The 27,904-nt window shown below is 41.5% G+C and overlaps 1 protein-coding gene across 1 annotated transcript in view; it reads left to right on the forward strand.

Annotated features, from left to right (window-relative positions):
• Window positions 1-23,363, forward strand: part of CDHR3 (cadherin related family member 3) — an 80,037-nt gene extending 56,674 nt beyond the window's left edge. The window contains exons 10-19 of the mRNA XM_040415740.1: window positions 406-508; window positions 593-691; window positions 3,384-3,613; window positions 7,031-7,202; window positions 8,216-8,460; window positions 11,834-12,009; window positions 14,830-14,843; window positions 16,911-16,939; window positions 18,846-18,894; window positions 22,731-23,363. Coding sequence (XP_040271674.1) covers window positions 406-508; window positions 593-691; window positions 3,384-3,613; window positions 7,031-7,202; window positions 8,216-8,460; window positions 11,834-12,009; window positions 14,830-14,843; window positions 16,911-16,939; window positions 18,846-18,894; window positions 22,731-23,089 — 1,476 coding nt within the window. The 3' untranslated portion in view covers window positions 23,090-23,363. The remainder of the gene's footprint in view (window positions 1-405; window positions 509-592; window positions 692-3,383; window positions 3,614-7,030; window positions 7,203-8,215; window positions 8,461-11,833; window positions 12,010-14,829; window positions 14,844-16,910; window positions 16,940-18,845; window positions 18,895-22,730) is intronic.
• Window positions 23,364-27,904: the final 4,541 nt, after the last annotated feature.

The raw sequence follows: 27,904 nt of genomic DNA on the forward strand, positions 1-27,904 counted from the left end.
GAACATGACAATGAGTTCACTGTACTAAAATGGCCCCCACAGTCACCAGATCTCAACCCAATAGAGCATCTTTGGGATGTGGTGGAACGGGAGCTTCGTGCCCTGGATGTGCATCCCTCAAATCTCCATCAACTGCAAGATGCTATCCTATCAATATGGGCCAACATTTCTAAAGAATGCTATCAGCACCTTGTTGAATCAATGCCACGTAGAATTAAGGCAGTTCTGAAGGCAAAAGGGGGTCCAACACCGTATTAGTATGGTGTTCCTAATAATTCTTTATGTGAGTGTATATACATAATGAATGACGAACATACTGTTAATGGATTATTGATAGTGATCCTATGTGGTTGATTTTTTTCTCTATATAATCCATCCCATTAATAACTATATTTTTTCCTTTAGTTGACAGGTGATTTGGACTTTGAAGACCCCAATAATATAGCTGTAGGCAATGAATATAGTTTAAAGGTTGCAGTGCAGGATATAGCCGCTCCATATTACAAGGGTAAGTAATGTAATTTTCTATTTAATCTATATTCCCTCTATAAAATACAGCACAACCAATGCTCTGCTTCTTCTTTATTTTCAGATTATATTTATGTGTATATTAAAACAACTCCAGTCAATGAATATGCTCCAGTATTCAATAGTTCTTCTTATGTGTTCAACGTGTCCGAGCTTTCCCCACGTGAGTAACTACATACAGTTGTAGAAATGTATTGAACTACATAAAAATATATACTAATATGGCATAATGGCATAATAATAAATGTATAACTATAAGCGGGACACTTTATATTTCTTAAAGGGAATCTGTCACCATGGTAGACCCTTTTTTCTGTTTGCATGGCCCTATAGCTCTGTTTTAACAATGTGTAAATATATACCTTCATGTCCAGATTCATGTTCTCTAACCCCTCAAAAACATGTTTTGATCAATATGCTAATTAGGTTGAAAAGAGCCCAAGGGGCTGTACTCATCTTTTGTGGAGCCCAGTCACACCCATCAGCAGTGTGCCCTGCTTCTCCCCACTCTTCTTCTTTCCTACTCCTAGTTGAGGTCATGTCATCATGCTGCCAGCTAACATCTTGCGCAGACTACTGGCACATGCGCAGTTTAGTTAATGAGGCTGCTGCCAGCTACATTACAAACTGCGTGGGCCACACAGAAAGGTGAACATGCTCCTGTGTGAGATTTTAGCCAGCAGCATGATGACATCGGTGCTGCTTGGAGGTGGAAAGAAGAAGAGTGAGGAGGAGTGGGCTCCACAACAGATAAGTACAGCCCCTTGTGCTCTTTTCAACCTAATTAGCATATTAATTAAACCATATTTTTTGGTAGTTAGAGAACATGGATTTGGACATAAAGGTATATTTACACATGGCTATAACAGAACTATAGGGCCATGCAAACACTGAAAAAGGGTCTACCGGGGTGACAGATTCCCTTTAAAGTGTGAGTTAAGTTTAAGAAGTACATCTTGCCTGACACAAAGCATTTACAGCAGCCTTCTTCTACAGATGGATTTGCAAACCATAAGCTTACACAATAAATGATTGCAATAATAAGAATATTGTAGAGACTTGCCATTTATCTTGTTTTTTTTATATAAAAATGGAGGTTCAGCAGAATATTTTTATTTTATTTTAAATGGAAAACCTGCTAAGAGTAACAAAACAGAAATGTTTTCCATCCAGTATATTTACCCTTTGAACATCTTCTGTTTCTTGTCACTACATAATGTCACTTCATTTTGAGCATCCATCCAATGACAGTCACCTTGGTTACATCCCTGCAAATATTACCATGGTCAATAAGGCCAGTAAGCCTGACATCAATAGTGGGGAAATTAATGGAAACCATACTTAAGGAGAGCATCGTGGAACATCTAAAATCCCATGGATTGAAAGATGAAAAACAGCATGGGTTTACTTCAGGGAGATCATGTATAACTAATCTTATTGATTTTTTTTGATTGGGTGACTAAAATAATAGATGGCGGAGGTGCAGTAGACATCGCTTATCTAGACTTCAGTAAGGCTTTTGATACTGTCCCACATAGAAGGCTTATCAATAAATTGCAGTCTTTGTGCTTGGACTCCCATATTGTTGAATGGATTAGGCAGTGGCTGAGGGATAGACAACAGAGGGTTGTAGTCAATGGGAGTATATTCAGACCAAGGTCTTGTTACCAGTGGGTACCTCAGGGATCTGTTCTGGGACCCATATTGTTTAATATCTTTATCAGTGAAATTGCAGAAGGCCTCGATGGTAAGGTGTGTCTTTTTGCTGATGACACAAAGATTTGTAACAGGGTTGATGTTCCTGGAGGGATACACCAAATGGAAAAGGATTTAGGAAAACTAGAGGAATGGTCAAAAATCGGGCAACTAAAATTTAATGTTGATAAGTGCAAGATAGTGCAAGATAATGCACCTGGGGTGTAAAAACCCAAGAGCAGAATATAAAATCAGTGATACAGTCCTAACCTCAGTATCTGAGGAAAGGGATTTAGGGGTCATTATTTCAGAAGACTTAAAGGTAGGCAGACAATGTCATAGAGCAGCAGGAAATGCTAGCAGAATGCTTGGGTGTATAGGTAGCGGCATTACTAGTAGAAAGAGGGAGGTGCTCATGCCGCTCTACAGAGCACTAGTGAGACCTCATTTGGAGTATTGTGCTCAGTACTGGAGACCATATCTCCAGAAGGATATTGATACTTTGGAGAGAATTCAGAGAAGAGCTACTAAACTAGTACATGGATTGCAGGATAAAACTTACCAGGAAAGATTAAAGGACCTTAACATGTATAGCTTGGAAGAAAGACGAGACAGAGGGGATATGATAGAAACTTTTAAATACATAAAGGGAATCAACAAGGTAAAAGAGGAGACAATATTTAAAAGAAGAAAAACTGCTACAAGAGGACATAGTTTTAAATTAGAGGGGCAAAGGTTTAAAAGTAATATCAGGAAGTATTACTTTACTGAGAGAGTAGTGGATGCATGGAATAGCCTTCCTGCAGAAGTGGTAGCTGCAAATACAGTAGAGGAGTTTAAGCATGCATGGGATAGGCATAAGACCATCCTTCATTTAAGATAGGGCCAGGGGCTATTCATAGTATTCAGTATATTGGGCAGACTAGATGGGCCAAATGGTTCTTATCTGCCGACACATTCTAGGTTTCTAGGTTTCTATGTCTACTGCTACTGGAGTAGCACTTTTTATGGACAATGCTCTATGCATCCTGGAGTAAGGTCTGAAGTAGACATCAAACTCTACTTTATTTAAGACTTAAATGACATCTTTGGATTTCCTTTGTCATGTGTGATATCATTTTAGATATAAAATAATAATGTACATGTTATTGTTTTTACAGCTGGTTCAATAATTGGTTACATATATGCTACGGACCAAGACTACCCCTATATAGGGATCACTTACACAATTGAGAGTGGTGGTAGCACTTTGGGTGCTACTAGAATTTTTGGGATTAATCCAAGCACTGGAGAGTTGAGCCTTTCTGATTATGCAGATTATGAAACTACGCAAAAATACATACTTACAGTGAAAGCTACGGATTCTGGATCAAAGTTTTCTACAGTTTCAGTAAGGCTCATTAGATTTATAGAAGTAAAAGTGAATTCATCATAACCGTCAGAGACATTAAGGGGGAAATACCAAAACTAATTCTCAGGAAAGTAGAGGTCTAATTCCAAGGAAAGTAATGATCTCTGACAAAGGAAGGAGGGTTTGACATGAGCATATATTTAGATATTGAAATTCGACCTAAATGTTTTTCTTTTTTTTAAAGTTCTGATTCTAACAAACCAGAATTTGTGTGATTCAATTTGTGGGGAGGGGTTGTGGAGTGACAGAGAAAAAGGGGAGAGTGAGAAACACAGAGAGAGTAAGTAATTAAATTATCTCTACATATACTCCATCAGAATTATGTCCATATTTTGGGGTGCAAAATACTGTTACTCTATGAGGATATTCACAATATGCAGTAGCAGCATGTGCTACTTTCATCTGTTTTAAAGAATGTAAATGTCTATGGAGAGTGTTCTAAATACAGATACATCCTGGTATTAATAGTATACCATTCATATTGCTTCTGTACTGTATGTCATCTGTATTGCATCGCTCCCTCTGCAATTTAAGTCAAATTTTGATTCTATAGATTCGATTGCTCATCTTGAATATAGATATTCTGCAGTTAGGTCTTCCACGCGTTTTCGAAATGAATAATTACAAAGGGCAGTAGGATATTGTTATGGGTATTTCCTATTATTATTTATTACAGCCATATATCAATGAACTGCTTGTATTTTTGCTAAGAAATCTTCTCTTCAAAAGTTATGAACACCTTTGGGGGCATAACCTTTGGTCTTTCTTAATAATTTTAAACAGTACTCTGACAGAGAATCTGCAGATTCAGTGAAACTAAACTAAAAAGTTGCAAATTTTCAAATAAAAGAAATGTTTTAGCCAAAAATATATAGATTGTGATAATTAAAAATGTCCCCAAAACTTTCCATGGTCTTTAAACATCATCAATCAACTACAGGGTGGGCCATTCATATGGATACACCTTAATAAAATGGGAATGGTTGGTGATATTAACTTCCTGTTTGTGGCACATTAGTATATGTGAGAGGGGAAACTTTTCAAGATGGGTGGTGACCATGGCGGCCATTTTTAAGTCGGCCATTTTGAATCCAACTTTTGTTTTTTCAATAGGAAGAGGGTCATGTGACATCAAACTTATTGGGAATTTCACAAGAAAAACAATGGTGTGCTTGGTTTTAACGTAACTTTATTCTTTCATGAGTTATTTAAGAGTTTCTCTTTGTTTACAGCCATTGACATGTCGCCGAGTTTTACACGTGAGGAGCAGATAGAAATTGTGTTGATGTCTGGTGAACGCAGTAACCAGGTCATTGCAGCAGATTTCAATGCAAGACACCCTACGAGACCACCCATCTCCCATGCTACAGTTAGCAAACTGCTTGCTAAGTTTCGTGAAACTGGTTCAGTGTTGGATTTGCCAAAATGTGGACGCATGAAATCTGTCTCTAATGAAGAAACATCAGTGGCTGTCCTAACTTTATTCAGCAAGAGCCCACAGCGTAGCACTCGCCGCATGTCACTGGAGAGTGGCATTAGTCGAACATCCCTTCGGCGGATATTAGCTTCTCACAAATGGCACCCTTACAAACTCCAGCTACTGCAGCATCTCAACAAGGATGACCCAGATCGGCGCACTGAATTTGCAGAATGGGCAAAACAAAAATTGGAACAGGACCCTCAGTTTACGCAGAAGATTTTGTTCAGTGATGAGGCAAACTTTTATGTGAATGGTGAAGTTAACAAACAAAACCACCGCTATTGGTCTGACACTAACCCACATTGGATAGATCCCTCCAAGACTGTTGGAACAAAAACATTGATGGTATGGTGTGGTATATGGGGTACAAAGATAGTGGGGCCATTCTTCATCAATGGAAACCTCAAGGCCACTGGATATGCGAAATTGCTACATGATGATGTGTTTCCCTCTTTATGCACTGAAGCTGGCACATTCCCTGAGTTTTTCCAGCAAGATGGTGCACCACCACATTATGGGTGTCAGGTCCGAGCATTCCTAGATGAACAGTTTCCTGGAAAGTGGATTGGTCGTCGTGGGCCAGTTGAATGGCCCCCAAGGTCTCCCGATCTGACCCCCTTAGACTTTTATCTTTGGGGTCATCTGAAGGCAATTGTCTATGCTGTGAAGATACGAGATGTGCAGCACCTGAAACTACGGATACTGGAAGCCTGTGCTAGCATTTCTCCTGCGGTGTTGCTATCAGTGTGTGAAGAGTGGGAGAAGAGGGTTGCATTGACAATCCAACACAATGGGCAGCACATTGAACACATTTTATAAGTGGTCAGAAACTTGTAAATAACTCATGAAAGAATAAAGTTACATTAAAACCAAGCACACCATTGTTTTTCCTGTGAAATTCCCAATAAGTTTGATGTGTCACATGACCCTCTTCCTATTGAAAAAACAAAAGTTGGATTCAAAATGGCCGACTTCAAAATGGCCGCCATGGTCACCACCCATCTTGAAAAGTTTCCCCCTTCACATATACTAATGTGCCACAAACAGGAAGTTAATATCTTCAACCATTCCCCTTTTATTAAGGTGTATCCATATAAATGGCCCACCCTGTACTATTACTTTGGTAAATAATACGTTTTGAGACCTAATAAGCTACTATAAAAAAAAATAACACACTAGTGCTGTGGTAGACCTTGTGGTATATGTAGTATATTCGGTATATCATGACACAGTATATACTTTGGCAAGAACATGAAGGTCCAATTATTATGAGCTATGCCTGGCCTTGTACAAGTACTTATATAGTCTAGCACATATAGGATCAGCAACCTTTGGCACTCCAGCTGCTGTGATACTAACATGCTCGGCTGTTCTCACAACTCCCATAGAAGTGAATAGAGCATTCTGGGAGTTGTAGTTTCAGAACATCTGGATTGCCGGAGGTTGCTGATCCCTAGTCTAGCAGATACATTTGTACTGATCTCCAGTTCTTACAGCACATCTGTGTTTCTCCCACTCAGTTTTGCCAGGAGTGAACTTTATCATATGATAATTTTACCAGTTCCAACGGTGTAGCTAGAACTTAGTTGCCCATAGCAATCAATCAGATTCCAACTTTTATTTTCCAAAGGAGCTGTGAAAAATATAAGAGCACTTTATATTTAGGAGAATAGAGTAATAGAATGAGTGATGAAAGGTCGTGTTTGGAAATGTGAAAACTGATTTGACACAAATTGAATCTTAATTATTTTAAAATCTGAATTGCAATTGAATCCGGATTTTTGGTGACTGGATTCATGTGAATTTTGGGTTTTGGGGAGAGAGAAAGGGAGAGGGAGAGAAGAAAGAAATAATAAAAAAAAATGAGAGATGAGACATCTTTGTTTAAATCTTCTATTTTTTTATTGCTTCCATAGGTGACTGTGAACATACTGGAAGCTAATGATGAAAAACCGGTATGTAAACCAAATTCATACAGACTGTCCGTACCTGTAAATCAAGCAACAGGTACAAACATTCAGAATTTCAAGCTTACTTGTACAGATCGGGATTCTGGACCTCAGTCTTTTCAATACTTTATTGATTCAGGTATACAATTAGGGATGAAATGATGCAATATATAATTCTCTTGCATTTTAGTTTACATGAAATTATAATACATTGGAAATCCATTTGGGAGCTTCTGTTCAGTGTTAAGATTGGAAGTACCTACCTTTTAGGCTACATTTAATGACCTATTGAAGTTATTGGGGCTATTCACATGGCGTTTTTTAAAATAAAAACATAGGACATGTCAGATAGACCCCATTGAAGTCAATAGGACAGTTTTTAACAGCCGTTTAGACAGGAGTGCACCCGTCTAATGGGCATTAAAAAGAGGTACACTTGGTCTCCCAGGGGTTAAATTAAACTCACCTCATCCATTTGCACGCGCAGGGACACACACTCTTCACTGTATGCAGCAGGACCTGATGTTCCCCATGTGATGATGGCACCACGCTGGGAATGCAGGTCCGTTCCTGCTGCTTCCAGTGAAGAACGAGCGTTCCTGTGCGTGCAAGTAGATAAGTTGAGTATCATTATTGTTATTATTATAATAATATATTTTTTTGTGTGACACAAACAGAATGTGGGCCAAAGGGGGGGAATACTGGGAGCCACTAAGGGGAGCATTCATAATACTGGGGGCCACTAATGGAATCATTAATAATACTAGGAGGCATGCATGGGGTTTTAATCATACTGGTGGCACACATGGGGGGTGTTTGATGTCCAGGGGGCACCACGGGAGGCTTTTTGAATACAAAAAAATAGCCAATTGAAATCATCCATTTTTTTACATTAGTGAATGTGGAAGGGGTCAATGAACTTAAACCGTACACGCTAGAACCTTCAGTCATGAAATGTTTTTTATGTGACATGGAAGAAAATCATTAAATTGCAGAACCCCTTTGTATTGATGTCTATCTGTACATTACAGTCCTAATAGACAGAGGTTATCTTTTGCAATGAATTTATTCTGTATGCAGATTCTATCTATCTATCTATCTATCTATCTATCTATCATATATCTTTGACCATGATTGTTCATACCCTTCTAGGCAATATAAACAACCATTTTACTTTTTCACCTTCTTCTGGCTCCAACGTCTCCAGCCTGATTCTTGCCCTCCCGTTTGATTACTCTGAAGGTGGGGACACTACTTGGAATTACAACCTGAGGGTTTTGATTACTGATGGCAATTTGAATTCCCGGTCTCTTGGAGGACCTGTACAAACTGGGACTGTGTCTTTATTTATTAATGTCTATATACCTGGAACGACCACAACTAAAACAACTACCACAGTAAGCATTTAGATAATCTGAGCGTTTTACATTGAATGAATATTTTTCACCCTAAATAAACTGTGTATTTTGTTTTTTACTATTTCAGATTAGGTATAAATACAGTTTACTAGTATACTAGATCTGGACCCAATTGCTGCAGCAATTCATTGTATTTGCTCTGAGATTGTCATGGTAATATGTGTACACTATAGACCCCCATACACATTCTGCCGATAGCTATCTCTCCTGACTTCCTCCCAGTTTCCCCCATACACATACACGTTCGGCTGGGAAAAACGTACCGGTATATGTATATTTTATGGGGATATCAGAGAAAGCCGCTGCCAGTCACCTCTGGCGATGGCTTATCTCCCAAAAGGATGGGGTGAAAATATTAATTTTGTCAGATCCTTGTCTCCTCCAGCATCATCGGTCAGGGGAGAGACAGGAGCTCCCCACACACATATAAGAGTGTTGGTCAAACCTGCCTTTCTCGTGGGGTTCGGCCAACAATACTCTAATGTGTAAGGGAACCTTAACTCTTCTGTACTTGGATACCTTGCAATGTAGATGGAGCACGTCAGCTATTCCTCATACTATCAAATAACCAAGTCAGGGGGCACACCACATAATAAACGGAGTGCAAGGGGCGGTGAAAGAGAACATTAAACAATATTGACCCAAGAGAGAGTCGCTAGAACCACCCTATAAATGCACATCCGACAATAAATCCGTATCAAAAATATATAAAGTTTATTAGACACACCAACAGCTATTCCTCATACTAGGCATAATAGTAATAGTGGAGGGTACAAATATCTAGTGTGCAACTCCACTATTATGCTAGGGAATCAAAACCACAAGAAACCAGCTCTGTGGATCCCAACCAGGGTTCTCACACAACTTTTGTGAATAGGAGCTATGGATTCATCCTACACAATCCAGAATTTTGAAATGCCAGATAAAGTTGTCCTTGAAACAATGTTATTTTAAATCGCAAGGTGTTAAGTAATAGCTCACGTCCTTCTATTTGCACAGAAAAGGGAAATACCTGACTGAAAGGTACGTGTCCATACAGATACCTTTTGGATGTTTTTAATGGCAGCAATGCTTGCTTATATTTGCCTTCAGTTTATTTGTCACCTGAAGATTAATGTTCACAGTCTAGCACAATCACATTTAATCTGAAGTTGGATTAACACTTTAAGGATGTGCTTGCTTTTATTGAAACCTGATATACTGTATTTGTTACTGAGCTCTCTAGGTGACAAAGATAATTATGTTCATTCCACATACCACAAGTCCGCAACCTGGTATATTGAAAAGGTGAAACTAACATTTAAAGGGCATCTGTCAGCAGATTTGTACCTATGAAACTGGCTGACCTGTTACATGGGCGCTTGGCAGCTGAAGGCATCTGTGTTAGTTCAATGCTCATATGTTTCTGCATTGATGAAAAAGATGATTTTTAATATATGCAAATGAGGAGCGATGGGGGCGTTGCCGTTACATCTAGAGGCTAACTCGCTCTGCAACTGCCACGCCCTCTTCACTTTGATTGACAGGGACAGGCAGGTGTGATAATGTTTTCACTGCTTGGTCCTGTCAATCAAAGTGGAGAGGGCACTGCAGTTGCAGAGAGAGCAGAGCCTCTAGGTGTAACAGCAATGCCCCCATTGCTCCTAAAGGCTCATTTGCATATATTAAAACTTCATTTTTCTCAACAATGTGCGCACATATGAACATGGGACCAACACAGATGCCTTCAGCTGCCAAGCGCACATGCAATAGGTCAGCCAGTTTCATAAGTACAAATCTGATGATGGATGCCCTTTAATGCATGGCTGCTATGCATGAATATGGTCAGGGTTGCCAGATGACTGCAATGTAATTTTGCAGACTGTACTAAAATAGAGGAATGACTGCAGTTAAAGGGGCTTTCCAGGATCAGAATATGATGGTATGTTCTCAATCAATATTAGAACAGTGGTCCGACTCTCTGTACCCTCTGCTGATCGCCTGTTTGAAGAGAAAAATGGGCCATCAATGTGTATTCCAGTTTCAGAAAATAAATGTTTTTTTTTTTTAAATAAAGTTATACACATATCTAATATACTTTCTACATGGATTCCTCTTGGTTTTCAAGCGCACTATTTGTCATTCTATAGGACCCTTTAGTTTTTACTTCTAGTAGTTAAAAATCTGTGCTGGCAAGTGATGGACACACAGGTTCTAAATAGAGATCTTGAAAACCTGGAGTGACCAATGACCCTTGTGAATTTTTAACATTTCTGCATAAATTTGATCTAAAACTATACCAGATTTTCACATAAGTCCTAAAAGTAGATAAAGACAGCTAAGTCAAACAAATGAGCCAAAAATACAGACTCTATCATTTATTTATTGAGGAAAATGATCCAGTATCACATGTCTGTGAGTGGCAAAAGTATGTCAAACCTTTAAGATTAGCAAATAATTTGAAGGTGAAATTAGTCAGATGTTTTCAATGGGATAACCAGGTGATCAGGTCTTAGTGGGCGACTGTTTTATTATGTTTTAGAACATGTATCTAAGGCCTCATGCACACGCCCGTGCCGTTTTTTGGGGTCCGCAAAAACTGAAGCCGCCCGTGTTGCCTTCCGCAATTTGCGGAACGGAATGGCGCCGGCAATATAAATGCCTATTCTTGTCCGCAAAGCAGCGGCTCGGATGCGGACCCAAACAACGGTCGTGTGCATGAGGCCTAAGTCTGATCTTCAAAACATGTTTGTGGAAAAGTATCATATCACAAACAAAGGAGATTTATGAGGACCTCAGAAGAAGAGTTGTTGATGCTCATCAATAAATGACCAAGTCTAATATTGACTCATTTGGTTGATTTGGTTGTCTTTATATCTTTTTAGGACCTATTTGAATATCTGACATAGTTTTAATTATTTATATTTATGCATAAATATAGAAAAGGGTTCACAAACATTCAAACACAACTGGATATTGGAAAACTGTGTATATTTTCTTAATGTGAACTGTAACCTTTATTTTCTGAATATCCTTTTTACGTTATCTACTGCTATATAATACTACTGCTATCTAATGCCACTTTTCATTATATTTCCACAATTTGTTAATCTGCACATACCTCGATGTGCATTGTCACTAGTTATCTGGCCCTGAATGCTGCAATTTTTAAAAAAGGTTACTGTGGACATTTTCTGCTTCCACAAGGGTTTTAGGCAACTGTTTCATATATTTCATATATCTGGTGAAACTGTAAGCATAAATAATATGAGTAATGCATTTGCTTGACGTCAATCATAGTGTAGACCCTGTTGTCCTGCTTATATTAGTTGATGGCTAAATAAAAAGTTTTTTTTTTTTTGTATTTCCACAGCCTAGTGTTGTGTACATGGTTACCTCTGAAAATGTATATTCCCTATTGGCATGGTATATACCATTTGTATGCACAATTGGCGCTTTACTTCTGCTTGGGTTCCTTGGGGGTCTGATTTACCTTCTTGCAAAGTACTTCCCATGCAGAAGACCTCCGAAGCCAGACACTGAACCATTGTGAGTATTATGGAAAACACACAGTACTTGCCTTTATGAATTTCTTTGAAGCTTTAATGTGCCATCTAATCCACATATGTGATCCAAGGATACAGTTGCAAGAAAAAGTATGTGAACCCTTTGGAATGTTATCTAAGTCACAGCAATAGACAATCACAGTCTGCTTAAACTAATAACACACAAAGAATTAAATGTTACCATGTTTTTATTGAACACACCATGTAAACATTCACAATGCAGGTGGGAAAAGTATGTGAACCCCTAGACTTATGACATCTCCAAGAGCTAATTGGAGTGAGGTGTCAGCCGACTGGAGTCCAATCAATGAGATGAGATTGGAGGTGTTGGTTACAGCTGCCCTGCCCTATAAAAAACACACACCAGTTCTGGGTTTGCTTTTCCCAAGAAGCATTGCCTGATGTGAATGATGCCTCGCACAAAAGAGCTCTCAGAAGACCTACGATTAAGAATTGTTGACTTTCATTAAGCTGGAAAGGGTTATAAAAGTATCTCCAAAAGCCTTGCTGTTCATCAGTCCACGGTAAATCAAATTGTCTATAAATAGAGACAGTTCAGCACTGCTGCTACTCTCCCTAGGAGTGGCCATCCTGTAAAGATGACTGCAAGAGCACAGCGCAGACTGCTCAATGAGGTGAAGAATCCTAGAGTGTCAGCTAAAGACTTACAAAAGTCTCTGGCATATGCTAACATCCCTGTTAGCGAATCTACAATACGTAAAACTCTAAACAAGAATGGATTTCATGGGAGGATACCACAGAGGAAGCCACTGCTGTCCAAAAAAAACATTGCTGCACGTTTACAGTTTGCACAAGAGCACCTGGATGTTCCACAGCAGTACTGGCAAAATATTCTGTGGACAGATGAAACCAAAGTTTAGTTGTTTGGAAGAAACACACAACACTATGTGCGGAGAAAAAGAGGCACAGTTCACCAACATCAAAACCTTATCCCAACTGTGAAGTATGGTGGTGAGGGCATCATGGTTTGGGGCTGCTTTGCTGCATCAGGGCCTTGACGGATTGCTATCATCGAAGGAAAAATGAATTCCCAAGTTTATCATGACATTTTGCAGGAGAACTTAAGGCCATCTGTCCACCAGCTGAAGCTCAACAGAAGATGGATGTTGCAACAGGACAACGACCCAAATCATAGAAGTAACAGAATGACTTAAACAGAAGAAAATACGCCTTCTGGAGTAGCCCAGTCAGAGTCCTGACCTCAACTCGTTTGAGATGCTGTGGCATGACCTCAAGAAAGCGATTCACACCAGACATCCCAAGAATATTGCGGAACTGAAACAGTTCTGTAAAGAGGAATGGTCAAGAATTACTCCTGACCGTTGTGCACGTCTGATCTGCAACTACAGGAAACATTTGGTTGAAGTTATTGCTGCCAAAGGAGGTTCAACCAATTATTAAATCCAAGGGTTCACATACTTTTTCCACCTACACTGTGAATGTTTACATGGTGTGTTCAATAAAAACATGGTAACATTTAATTCTTTGTGTGTTATTAGTTTAAGCAGACTGTGATTGTCTATTGTTGTGACTTAGATGAAGATCAGATCACATATTATGACCAATTTGTGCAGAATCCATATCATTCCAAAGGGTTCACATTCTTTTTATTGCAACTGTATGTACTGTAAGGCTCATAAACTACAAAATGGTATTTGTCAGGTGAGTTCTGTAGCAAAGTATATCTGCAGCAACATAATGAAACCTTAATCTTGTCTGGTTTTACAATTATGCCCTTCATTTATAATACATGATAATCTTATCTTGCAACACTGAAGGGGGCATGGACTTGTTGAAGGTAGTAGCCATTAGATATCTGGATTCTTAGTAAGACTGACATTTTTTGTTAAGTCTTTCATTACATCATGCAAATAATGTTTTTAAGGTTACAAATGCCTACATGCATATTGTGTTTATTAAAACACTGTACAGGTGAAGCTCGAAAAATTTGAATATTGTGCAAGGTTCATTTATTTCAGTAATGCAACTTAAAAGGTGAAACTAATATATGAGATAGACTCATTACATGCAAAGCAAGATATTTCAAGCCTGTATTGGTTATAATTTGGATGATTATGGCTTACAGTTTATGAAACCCCAAAGTCACAATCTCAGGTACCCTTTGCTCAGGGGGTATGGATTAATTAGCTGACTAGAGTGTGACACTTTGAGCCTAGAATATTGAACCTTTTCACAAAATTCTAATTTTAAGCTGCATTAATGCAATTCCTTTTCATTTGCATTACTGAAATAAATGGACTTTTACACAATATTCTAATTTTTCGAGTTTCACCTGTATATTGTTAATACCTATGGGTGGACTTTCCCACCATGCGAATTAGAGAATAGTGGGCCCCCTGCTGTCCCCAAAAAATAAACCAGGGACGGACATACTGCCTATGCAGCCAGTTTAGCTGCCAAGATGCCCTGTGTAGGAGGGGGCCCTTCCCAGTGTTAGAGCAGTAGCAGACGTGCTCAGGCTGTACTGCTAAGCTAAGAATGGGAGTTAGTAGGCCAATGGGCGTGGGGCTTAGTGGTGCAATGTAGGCAGAGATTAGCAATTCGACAGGGCGGAGCTTAGCTTTGTGACACGGCTGAGCTTAGTGGTGCAGTGTGGGCCCCCAGACATAACTTTTGCTTGTAGCCACAGACATGCCAAATCTGACTTTGTTGATAACCATTGTTAAAAAATAAATATTTCACTAAGAAATGATCTGTATTGTTATTACTTTATGGTTTACTGCATCTTCCTGTAATAACATGTTTGTTTATTCCTTTCTAGAATAAAACCTCCAGGTATGTACAATTGACACTTAGGTTAATATTGTTTTATGCAGTGCTAAATAATTCTGTTTGTTATTGAGCTATGTGGATTTGGAGTTATAATTACATTACAAAAGTAATATCACTAAAAAGTTATATAAACCTTAAAAGCTACGTACATACACCATCACGGTCATATCTTTTTATTATTAAATTGCACCTATTATGGGCATTTTCCTCATTTGTCTTCTATAGCTGTTTTAACACACACAGTGCAGTCTGGTCTGTCCCTGCTCAGAGATGCTGTCTGACAATTCACTCCGCAGCTCTTGTCCCTGGTCAGAACATGTGTTACAAATATGTGAAAACAGAAGAATAGAAGAGGTTATATAGGCTGGTTTCACACGGCTCTAATGCAGCAACATTTTACTATTAGAGTGCACTCACACGCTGTGGCTTTTGTTGCAGAAATTTCCTTTGAAAATCAGTCCCATTCACCTGAACGGGGCTTGCAGAAATCCATGTGCTTGCTGCCCCATTCAAATGAATGGAACTGATTTACAGTCGTGGAAATTTCTGCAACAAAATCCACAGCGTGTGAATGCACTCTAATAGTAAAATGTTGCTGCATTACATCCGTAGGAAACCAGCCTATATAACATGCTTCTGTTCACAAATAGCCACATTTTTAGGTTTATATATTTTAACATATTTCTATACTGCAAAACAAGGATCACCCACTGTTCTGCTGAACCAAACATACATCACTCTAGGGGTCTATGGAGACCTAAGCTTAGCTCACTAGATTTGAAACTGGTGGTTTGGGTGGTCTGTTGAAGCCATAATACTGACTCTAAAAGCTGACCATACCCATGAATATCTTTGCTCAATCCTTTTGTTCTCCTGGGAGATAAGCTGCCAGAAGTGTTTTGCAGCGGCTTTCTCCACCCGCCCCACAGATTACATATACACGTTTGGCCAAGCTGGGGAAGCTGGGAGGGATTTGGGAGAGATAGGCTACTTTCACACTCGCGTTTGGTGCGGATCCGTCATGGATCTGCACAGACGGATCCGTTCAGGTAATACAACCGTCTGCATCCGTTCAGAACGGATCCGTTTGTATTATCTTGAAAGGGAACCTGTCAGCGGCAAAAACCACCCCAAACCGCCAGCAGTACCTTCAAGTAGCCGGCAGTGTGTTTCTAATGATGATTTTCTTCCTGCAGTCAGATGTGGTAAAAGCAGGTAAAAACTATCTTTTATCCCCTGAGCACGCTATTTTCGAGTCACTCTTGAAGTCAAGCGGGCAGCGGCCTCCTTGCTTCAAGTCAAGGTAACCGCGCCCCCTTCCTTGACCCTTCCCCTGTGACTGACAGCCAGCTGTCGGGCATAAGCGCTGTCAGTCACAGCGAAGGGGCAAGGAAGGGGGCGCAGTTACCTTGACTTGAAGCAAGGAGGCAGCTGCCTGCTTGACTTCAAGAGTGACTCGAAAATAGCGTGCTCAGGGGATAAAAGATAGTTTTTACCTGCTTTTACCGCATCTGACTGCAGGAAGAAAATCATCATTAGAAACACACTGCCGGCTACTTGAAGGTACTGCTGGCGGTTTGGGGTGGTTTTTGCCGCTGACAGGTTCCCTTTAACATAGCCAAGACGGATCCGTCTTGAACACCACTGAAAGTCACTGGAGGACGGATCCGTTTTCTATTGTGCCAGATTGTGTCATAGAAAATGGATCCGTCCCCCTTGACTTACATTGTGTGTCAGGACGGATCCGTTTGGCTCAGTTTCATCAGACGGACACAAAAACGCTGCAAGCAGTGTTTTTGTGTCCGCCTCCAAAGCGAAATGGAGACTGAACGGAGCCAAACTGATGCATTCTGAGTGAGTCCTTATCCATTCAGAATGCATTAGGGCAAAACTGATCCATTTTGGATCCCTTGTGAGAGCCCTGAACGGATCTCACAAATGGAAAGCCAAAACGACAGTGTGAAAGTAGCCATAGCTGTTCGGCCAACAGCTATAAAATGTGTATGGGCAGCCTAATTAACAACTACATAATGGTGGTTTGATTTAAAATATATGTATTTTTCTTTATAGACACGAAGGTTAAGCAGAATGTTTTCTGGGTAAGTTTTATACACCTCCTGAAGCAATCTCTGTGTGATTAACAGCTGCCTCACATTGGTCAGAGACACTGGTGCTGAGCACTGAGGGATCAGGCAGAATCATAGTCAGGGACTGACTGAGGTCTAGACAGGGAGAGTAGGAGCAGACAAATGAATACAGCATACCTTTGTAGGAAGTAGCAAGCTAGGAACCTATTGCTCAGGCACTCATAAAGAGGAAAGTGCCTTAAATACCCAAAGTTGCCACCTTAGAATTGAGGTACTCTTGCAAGCTTATCTGGGCTCTTAAAGGGCCAGCGTGCATACACCCTAAATCATGGGTAGAGGGAAGAGGCCTTGCCAGCGAAAAGCAGAGGAAATAGAGGTTCTATGAAGAAAGAGAAAGTGGCTCTGGTGGCTGGGCCCACTGCAAGGAAGCAGTGGAAGGCTGGCGGATCTGAGCTACTGGAGCAGAAGAGGGAATATGAGTGGAGCGGTGCCTGTGCCCACCTGAGACAGCAGGATGCCTATAGGCAGTGGAAAAGTTGGATAACAAACTAATTTAGGTGTTTAGTATATAATTGTATTTGTATAATGTAATGTAATGCCTTTTCTGCATTAGCAGATTGATGAGAGCAAAAAGTATGTGATATGAATAACTTTTTTTTCTTAAATATATGTATAGTAGCAGATAGTTCAATGTTCTTCTACTGATAAGTTACCAAAAATTTATTATTTTATCTTCCCACAATGCCTTAGTAACAACCACAATGGTTTCAAGATGTCTGTGAAGGTTCTCATTTATCCAGGTCATGGTATATCTGTAAGGCCTCTTTCACACTTGCGTTGTCCGGATCCGGCGTGTACTCCACTTGCCGGAATTACACTCCGGATCCGGAAAAACGCAAGTGTACTGAAAGCATTTGAAGACGGAACCGTCTTCCAAATGCGTTCAGTGTTACTATGGCACCCAGGACGCTATTAAAGTCCTGGTTGCCATAGTAGGAGCGGGGAGCGGGGGAGCGGTATACTTACAGTCCGTGCGGCTCCCGGGGCGCTCCAGAATGACGTCAGAGCGCCCCATGCGCATGGATGACGTGATCCATGTGATCACATGATCCATGCGCTTGGGGCGCCCTGACGTCACTCTGGAGCGCCCGGGGAGCCGCACGGACGGTAAGTATGCTGCTCCCCCGCTCCCCGCTACACTTTACCATGGCTGCCAGGACTTTAGCGTCCCGGCAGCCATGGTAACCACTCTGAAAAAGCTAAATGTCGGCTCCAGCAATGCGCCGAAACGACGTTTAGCTTAAGGCCGGATCCGGATCAATGCCTTTCAATGGGCATTAATTCCGGATCCGGCCTTGCGGCAAGTGTTCCGGATTTTTGGCCGGAGCAAAAAGCGCAGCATGCTGCGGTATTTTCTCCGGCCAAAAAACGTTCCGTTCCGGAACTGAAGACATCCTGATGCATCCTGAACGGATTTCTCTCCATTCAGAATGCATTAGGATAATCCTGATCAGGATTCTTCCGGCATAGAGCCCCGACGACGGAACTCTATGCCGGAAGACAAGAACGCAAGTGTGAAAGAGCCCTAAAGAATAAATCAAGGCAACTGGACGTACTGTAGATTTCTTGAGAACGAGTGAAACGTTTTCAATAAATCTACAGTACGTCCAGATGCCTTGATTTATTCTTTACAGATATACAATGGTTTCAAGTTCCACTAATCAACAACAGAACCCAATACTTTTGTGCAGCACATAATAAAAGAGGACAATTGTAGAGCTGCTTTGTATGCAATAGAAAAAGTAGAATGAACAACAGCAATTAAGACACAATAATGCAGAGTAGTACAAATGAGTATATAATGTAGTGCAGGAATTTACAACATTGTATAACCAATGCAATAATATTATTTTTACAGGAAATGACCAAGATGAACACTGTCTTTGATGGAGAAGCAGTAGATCCAAGTAAGTTATAGATAAAACATTCATAGCTGATCTTTGTATTGGTATTTGGTACCACCTTGCTTTGCATTCATGAAAAATTAGCCATAGCCCCTCTGTGTGCAGTGATTTAAGACATGAGACACGGCATCTCTGGATACATTTTTACAGTTTTACAGTTTTATCCTAATGCATTCTGAATGGAGAGCATTCCGTTCAGTATGCATCAGGATGCATCAGTTCAGTCCCTCTTACGTTTTTTGGGCGGAGAAAATACCGCAGCATGCTGCAGTTTTTTCTCCAGCCAAAATTCCTGAACACTTGCTGGAATGCCAGATCCAGTATTATTTTCCATTGAAATGTATTAGTGCTGGATCCAGCATTAAGTGTTCTGGCAAAACTGTGAAAAAAATAAATACCGGATCTGTTTTTCCAGATGAAACCAGAGAGACGGATCTGGTGTTTAAATGCATTTGTCAGACGGATCCACATCCGGATCCGTCTGACAAATGCCATCCGTTTGCGTCCGGAATGAAACTGCCTGCCGGAATCCTTTGCGAAAGTCTCCTAAGACTGCGGAAGATAGCACTCAAGTCCAGCACTTAACTATTTTTGGCACTTCTATTGAGATGAATTGCATCCCATCAATCAAATGGTTATCCCCTATCCTGAAGAGAATTTAGTACTTTTACTGTCGTCCGGTCTGGTTGGTTAGAGGTGCTTTAACGTAAGGCCCGTTTACATAGACCATTATTTCAGGCAATCACCAGAAAAAAACTAAATGTTTCCAATAATTGCCTGATCTTCAACAGTGATGAGGGTTGCATTGACATGCAGCAATCACCTTCGCTATATGGGGATGAGGGATCGCTACAGTGTTCTTGTTCCCATAGAGGATAATCATTTATGGGCAACAGATCACTGTTTATAGAGGTCGATCTGCTGCACAAAAAAATATAATTGTATTGCCTGATGAAGGACATGAGCACCCAATGAGCATTTCTAAAGATAATAATTGTTAAAGGGAATATTAATTATTAATATGTGGAATTAATATTAATATTAGGCGTAACCTGCTATTGCTGACTGTACTGGGCTTATACGGTGATGACTGAAAACTCTATGCGCAGTATTATAGCAATAAATATATTTATTAAAACAATATAAAGTTTACAGTCAATTCTTTACAACTATACAAGTGAACCTCGAAAAATTTGAATATTGTGCAAAAGTTCATTTATTTCAGTAATGCAACTCAAAAGGTGAAACTAATATACAAGATAGACTCATTACATGCAAAGCGAGATATTTCAAGGCTTTATTTTTTATAATTTGGATGATTATGGCTTACAGTTTATGAAACCCCAAAGTCGCAATCTCAGAAAATGAGAATATTGTGAAAAGGTTCAATATTCCAGGCTCAAAGTGTCACACTCTAGTTAGCTAATTAATCCATAACACTTGCAAAGGGTTCCTGAGCCTTTAAATTGTCTCAGTCTGGTTCAGTAGGAATCACAATCATGGGAAAGACTGCTGACCTGACATTTTGTGCAGAAAACCATTATTGACACCTCCATAAGGAGGGAAGGCCATAAAAGGTAATTGCAAAAGAAGTTGGATGATTCCAAAGTTCTGTATCAAAGCACATTAATACAAAGTTATGTGGAAGGGACAAGTGTGGAAGAAAAAGGTGCACAAGCAGCAGGGATGACCGCAGCCTGGAGAGGATTGTCAGGAAAAGGCCTTTCAAAAGTGTTGGGGACATTTACAAGGAGTGGACTGAGGCTGGAGTTAGTGCATCAAGAGCCACCACACACAGACGGATCCAGGACATGGGCTTCAAATGTCGTATTCCTCTTGTCAAGCCTCTCCTGAACAACAAACAACGTCAGAAGCGTCTTACCTGGGCTAAAGAAAAAAAAAAATGGTCTGTTGCTCAGTGGTCTAAAGTCCTCTGTTCTGATGAGAGCAACTCTTGCGTCTCATTTGGAAACCAAGGAGCCAGAGTCTGGAGGAAGAATGGAGAGGCACACAATGCAAGATGCTTGAAGTCCAGTGTGAAGTTTCCATAGTCTGTGTTGATTTGGGGAGCCATGTCATCTGCTGGTGTTGGTCCACTGTGCTTCATTAAGTACAGAGTCAATGCAGCCGTGTACCAGGAGATTTTGGAGCACCTCATGCTTCCTTCCGCAGACTAGCTTTATGGAGATGGTGACTTCATTTTCCAGCAGGACTTGGCACCTGCCCACACTGCCAAAAGTACCAAAACCTGGTTCAATGACCATGGGATTACTGTGCTTGATGGCCAGCAAACTAGCCTGACCTGAGCCCCATAGAGAATCTATAGGGCATTACCAAGAAAAAGATGGGAGACATGAGACCGAACAATGCAGAAGAGCTGAAGGCTGCTATTGAAGCATCCTGGTCTTCCATAACCCCTCAGCAGTGCCATAGGCTGATCGCCTCCCTGACACGCCGCATTGAGGCAAAAGAGGCCCAAACCAAGTACTGAGTACATATGCATGATTATACTTTTCAGAGGTCCTACATTTTTCTATTTAACATCCATTTTTTATTGATTTCATGTAATATTCAAATTTTTTGAGATTGTGACTTTGGGGTTTTCATAAGCTATAAGCCATAATCATCCAAATTATAACAAATAAAGGCTTGAAATATCTCGCTTTGCATGTAATGAGTCTGTCTCATATATTAGTTTTACCTTTTAAGTTGCATTAGTGAAATAAATAACTTTTGCACAATATTCTAATTTTCAAGTTTCACCTGTGTGTGTGTGATATATATATATAATGTCAAAGTTTATATCAAAGTCTATATAAATATATATACATATAGACGCACACCACAGCACCCTATACAAACACTATAATAACCCTAGCGACACTAGACAATCCCCAGTAATCGGATTATCAATCTATGCGAAAGGACCATGACTAAGTTCTTTAACTATTATTAACATGGAGACTACCTACTACCCTATTGAATAGTAGTGGCAATACCTGGTGATAGCGACAAAACATCAACAGGCTGTGTGGCTTCATCACAACATATGTTCGAGCTACCGCAGTTGAGCATTCATTGAGTAAAACACGACAACCCCATCCATTGACCCTGTTGGGACTCTGGATGTCTTAGAATGGGGCCGAGGAAGGGGGAGGTCTCACCTTGTTAGAGCAGCTCCTGGTCTGGTTGACCTGGTCCATCTGTGCGTTACATCCAGTGGCTGCTCCATGACAGAATGGTCAGAAGCAGTTTTCCTCTGGCAATAACAGCTTATACCTTTTTAAGATGCAGTTCATTTGATGCATTATCATTTCATAGTTGTGCACTTTAACATTTTATGAAGATTAAGAAAAACTTTAAAAGGTGAAATTGCTCTTTAAGAGAATGGACAGGAGGGAGAATCCAAAAAGCACATTATATGGACAGCAATTCGCCTACACACAGAACCATCCTATACCAAGTTTTTGGTGTAACCAAACGTAAGTCACTATATGATAAAGCAGTACAAGGGTTAATATCTGAGTCCGAGACTAGTCCAGACATGGACTAATATAATTAGTTAATGCAGGTTTAGAATTTCTGTATAGATCTGAATAGGGTAGGGGGTGTAGATAAGCAGATAATGTAGATAAGAGATGGTTCTAGAAGTGGCAGTGGAATACTGAGGAATACTAGGGAATAATTGCAGATAGCCAATGTATAACTTTTGTGAATTTATCCTGTATATTATATCTAATTGTGAAATGAAGACAAAGCTACAATTCTCATGAGAAACAGCAACAGTCATTTCCATCTTACTAGAACATTGTCACTAAAGTCTTGATTGATGCTTGTAGTTACAGGAAACGTCTATGAATATAATTCAAAGTCTGGGGCTAGAAGATGGAAGGACACAAAACAGCCAATAATCCCAGTGCCAATCCCACAGCAATTGCCAGTGAATCCCACAGAGCAAACATCTTTACCAGTACTGTCAACTGGTACCCCAAATAAGAAGGTAAAAACACCTCCTCAAGCGGCTAAAGCAGAAGACGTGACAAATGCTGCAGTGCCGGGAACACCAAACAGACTGCAAACTCCTAAACAATCAGCACCCAAAGTGGAGGCTGAAAACAAAAGTCCTCATAGCAGGTCCCCAATTTCACCAAGACGTTCTCCTAAAGTATCTCCTAAAATTCCAAAAAGGCCTGCTTAACAAAATGAAGTGCGTTACCTATATACCTGAATATACCTCGTTAAATCTCCTAGCACTTCAGCTGTTGCTGAGCACTGTCTGTATGGAATACATATCAGCTGGAGTACCAAGTTATATGTAAAAGCTTCCAGCTCTCTGGAGCACTTTATTGTATTCTATCTGTATTTTGTTCATACACAGAAGCAACTTGTATATAATATGAAATATACAGGTGAAACTCAAAAAATTAGAACATCGTGCAAAAGACCATTTATTTCAGTAATGTAAATTAAAAGCAATTGCATTAATGCAGCTTAAAATTAGAATTTTGTAAAAAAGGTTCAATATTCTAGGCTCAAAGTGTCACACTCTAGTCAGCTAATTAATCCATACCCCCTGAGCAAAGGGTACCTGAGATTGTGACTTTGGGGTTTCATAAGCTGTAAGCCATAGGCCTCATGCACACGACTGTTGTGTGCATCCGTGGCCGTTGTTCCGTGATTTTCTGAGGACCCATTGACTTTCAATAGGTCCGTTGAAAACTCCGAAAATGCACTGTTCATCCGCGGCCGTGATCCGTGTTTCCTGTCCGTCAAAAAACTATGACCTGTCCTATTTTTTTGACGGACAACGGTTCACGTACCCATTCAAGTCAATGGGTCCGTGAAAAAACATGGATACACACAAGATTGGCATCCGCGTCCGTGATCCGTGGCCGTTGGCAACTTTCACACAGACGGATCGCAGATCCGTCTGCATAAAAGCTTTTTCAGATATGAGTTTTCACTTCGTGAAAACTCATATCCGACAGTATATTCTAACACAGAGGCATTCCCATAGTGATGGGGACGCTTCAAGTTAGAATATACTGAGAACTGTGTACATGACTGCCCCCTGCTGCCTGGCAGCACCCGATCTTTTACAGGGGGCTGTGATCCGCACAATTAACCTCTCAGGTGCCGCACCTAAAGGGTTAATTGTGCGTATCATAGCTCCCTGTAAGAGATCAGGTGCTGCCAGGCAGGAGGGGGCAGACTCCCTCCCTCCCCAATATTATATTCATTGGTGGCCAGTGCGGCCTTCCCTCTCCCCCCCCCCCAGTTAAAATCACGTTCCGAATCCCCCATCATTGGTGGCCAGTGCAGCCTCACCTCTCCCCCCCCTTGTTAAAATCACGTTCCGAATCCCCCATCATTGGTGGCCACTGCGGCCTCACATCTCCCCCCCCTAGTTAAAATCACGTTCCGAATCCCCCATCATTGGTAGCCAGTGCGGCCTCACATCTTTCATGTCCATGGATCCTCCAAAAATCAAGGAAGACCCACGGACGAAAAAACGTCACGGATCACGGACCAACGGAACCCCGTTTTGCAGACCGTGAAAAAATACTGTCGTGTGCATGAGGCCATAATCATCCAAATTATAACACATAAAGGCTTGAAATATCTCGCTTTGCATGTAATGAGTCTCTCTCATATATTAGTTTCACCTTTTAAGTTGCATTACTGAAATAAATGAACTTTGCAAAATATTCAAATTTTTTCGAGTTTCACCTGTACTTAATGACAAATAAAATCACATTTTAATTTTGGCAGAAAGAAAATAAAAAATAAAATAAGATGTAAAAAGACTGCTCATTGCTCAATGTTGTAAATATTGACATGTGTGACATTGTTGTAAATATGACATGTTTACATTATGAGTGGCCCATGCTCAACCAGTGTTGGACAGGGGTGCCCACCAGAAGAAATTGTTCTTAAGGGTACTTTCACACTTGCGGCAGGACGGATCCGACAGGCTGTTCACCATGTCGGATCCGTCCTGCGGCTATTTCGCCGTGCCACCGGACCGCCGCTCCGTCCCCATTGACTATAATGGGGACGGGGGCGGAGCTCCGGCGCAGCACGGCGAAAGCCGCCGGACTAAAAAGCCTGACATGCAGTAATTTTAGTCCAGCGGCCTTTCGCCGTGCACCGCCGTGCTGCGCCGGAGCTCCGCCCCCGTCCCCATTATAGTCAATGGGGACGGAGCGGCGGTCCGGTGGCACGGCGAAATAGCCGCAGGACGGATCCGACATGGTGAACAGCCTGTCGGATCCGTCCTGCCGCAAGTGTGAAAGTAGCCTTAGGCACAACCTCTGTATCATCATTATAAGGCCTCATGCACACGACCGTTGTGTGCATCCGTGGCCGTTGTGCCGTTTTCCGTTTTTTTTCGCGGACCCATTGACTTTCAATGGTTCCGTGGAAAAAACGGAAAATGCACCGTTTGGCAGCCGCATCCGTGAGCCGTGTTTCCTGGCCGTGAAAAAAATATGACCTGTCCTATTTTTTTCACGGCCAACGGTTCACGGACCCATTCAAGTCAATGGGTCCGTGAAAGAACACGGATGCACACAAGATTGGCATCCGTGTCCGTGATCCGTGGCCGTAGGTTAGTTTTTTTACAGACGGATCCGAAGATCCGTCTGCATAAAAGCTTTTTCAAAGCTGAGTTTTCACTTCGTGAAAACTCAGAACCGACAGTATATTCTAACACAGAAGCGTTCCCATGGTGATGGGGACGCTTCTAGTTAGAATACACTACAAACTGTGTACAAGACTGCCCCCTGCTGCCTGGCAGCACCCGATCTCTTACAGGGGGCCGTGATCAGCACAATTAACCCCTTCAGGTGCGGGTTAATTGTGCTGATCACGGCCCCCTGTAAGAGATCAGGGCTGCCAGGCAGCAGGGGGCAGACCCTCCCCCCCCCTCCCCAGTTTGAATATCATTGGTGGCCAGTGCGGCCCCCCCCCCTCCCTCTATTGTAATAAATCGTTGGTGGCACAGTGTGCGCCCCCCCCTCCCTCCCGCTATTGTAATAATTCGTTGGTGGCACAGTGTGCGCCCCCCATCGGCCCCCCCTCCCTCTATAGCATTAACAACATTGGTGGCCAGTGTGCAGCTCCCAAGCTCCCAGGTAAAGTATGAATCTTTTACTATTGTACTATTGCTAGTAACCCGCTGCCACCAATGATGGGGGGGGGGGGGGGAGATGGGAGGCCGCACACTAGCCACCAATGTTGTTAATGCTATAGAGGGTGGGGGGGCCAATGGGGGGCGCACACTGTGCCACCAATGATTTATTACAATAGAGGGAGGAAGGGGGGGGCACACTGTGCCACCAACTAATTATTACAATAGAGGGAGGGGGGGGGGGGCCGCACTGGCCACCAATGATATTCAAACTGGGGAGGGGGGGGTCTGCCCCCTGCTGCCTGGCAGCCCTGATCTCTTACAGGGGGATATGATAGTACAATTAACCCCTTCAGGTGCGGCACCTAAGGGGTTAATTGTGCTGATCACGGCCCCCTGTAAGAGATCGGATGCTGCTAGGCAGCAGGGGGCAGTCATGTACACAGTTTGTAGTATATTCTAACTAGAAGCGTCCCCATCACCATGGGAACGCCTCTGTGTTAGAATATACTGTCGGAAATGAGGTTTCACGATCTCACTCATATCCGACAGTATATTCTAACATAGAGGCGTTCCCATGGTGATGGGGACGCTTCAAGTTAAAATATACCATCGGATTGGAGAAAACTCCGATCTGATGGTATAAAAGGGACTCCAGACTTTACATTGAAAGTCAATGGGGACGGATCCGTTTGAAATGGCACCATATTGTGTCAACGTCAAACGGATCCGTCCCCATTGACTTGCATTGTAATTCAGGACGGATCCGTTTGGCTCCGCACGGCCAGGCGGACACCAAAACGACTTTTTTTTCATGTCCGTGGATCCTCCAAAAATCAAGGAAGACCCACGGACGAAAAAACGGTCACGGATCATGGGAAAACGGAACCCCGTTTTGCGGACCGCAAAAAAATACGGTCGTGTGCATGAGGCCTAAATGAAAAAAATTGTTTGATAGGTTTTGAATCAAAGAAACAGACCGTGGTGGCAGCCAAATAGGTTTTGTTCTCCTGAATCTTTGGGGCCTATTATGGTATCAGAGCCTGGGCACACCGAAGGATCCTCTGGGACTCTGGTGGGCCATTCTGACCCTGGGCTCAATGTTGATTTCTCCCATTAGAGGACCTGTGCAGAAAAACTAAATTAATTTTATTTGCTTATAGAGAGACAGACATTATCAGTTTTGCTGTCCTCAGTGGAGCTGACAATCTAAGGCTACTTTCACACTAACGTTTTTACTGGGTCTGGCATGGTTCAACAAAAGCGCTTCATTTACTGATAATACAACCATCTGCATCCGTTATGAACGGATCCGGTTATATTATCTTTAACTTTTTTTTAACATTGCCAAAACGGATTCGTCATGAACTCCATTGAAAGTAAATGGAGGACGGATTCGCTTTCTATTGTGGCATATTGTGCCAAAGAAAACATATCCGTCCCCATTGACTTTCATTGGGGGTCATGACGGATCCGTCTTGCTCCGCATCCCAGGATGGAAAGCAAACGACAACATGTTGCGGTTTGCTCTCCTGTATGGGAACGCAACTAAACAGAACGGAATGCACTTTGGAGCTTTCCATTCTGTTCAGTTTTGTCCCCATTGACAATGAATGGGGACAAAACTGAAGCTTTTTTTTTCCGTTATTGAGCCCCTAGGACAGTACTCAATACCGGAAAACTTTTAACGCTACTGTGAAAGTACCCTAACATTCCAGTTATGTCTTTGGAATGTGGGAGGAAACCCACAGAAACATGGGATGCATGTCGATACTCACATAATACCATCTAAATATATGAATACACAACCAACAGGGGTATTGAGATATTAATGAGCCATTTAGTCCCATTGCTTATCAAGATCACAGCACTGAAAACGGC

The sequence above is a fragment of the Bufo bufo genome, chromosome 1 (genome assembly GCF_905171765.1).
Source record: "Bufo bufo chromosome 1, aBufBuf1.1, whole genome shotgun sequence".
Classification (NCBI taxonomy): Eukaryota; Metazoa; Chordata; class Amphibia; order Anura; family Bufonidae; genus Bufo; species Bufo bufo.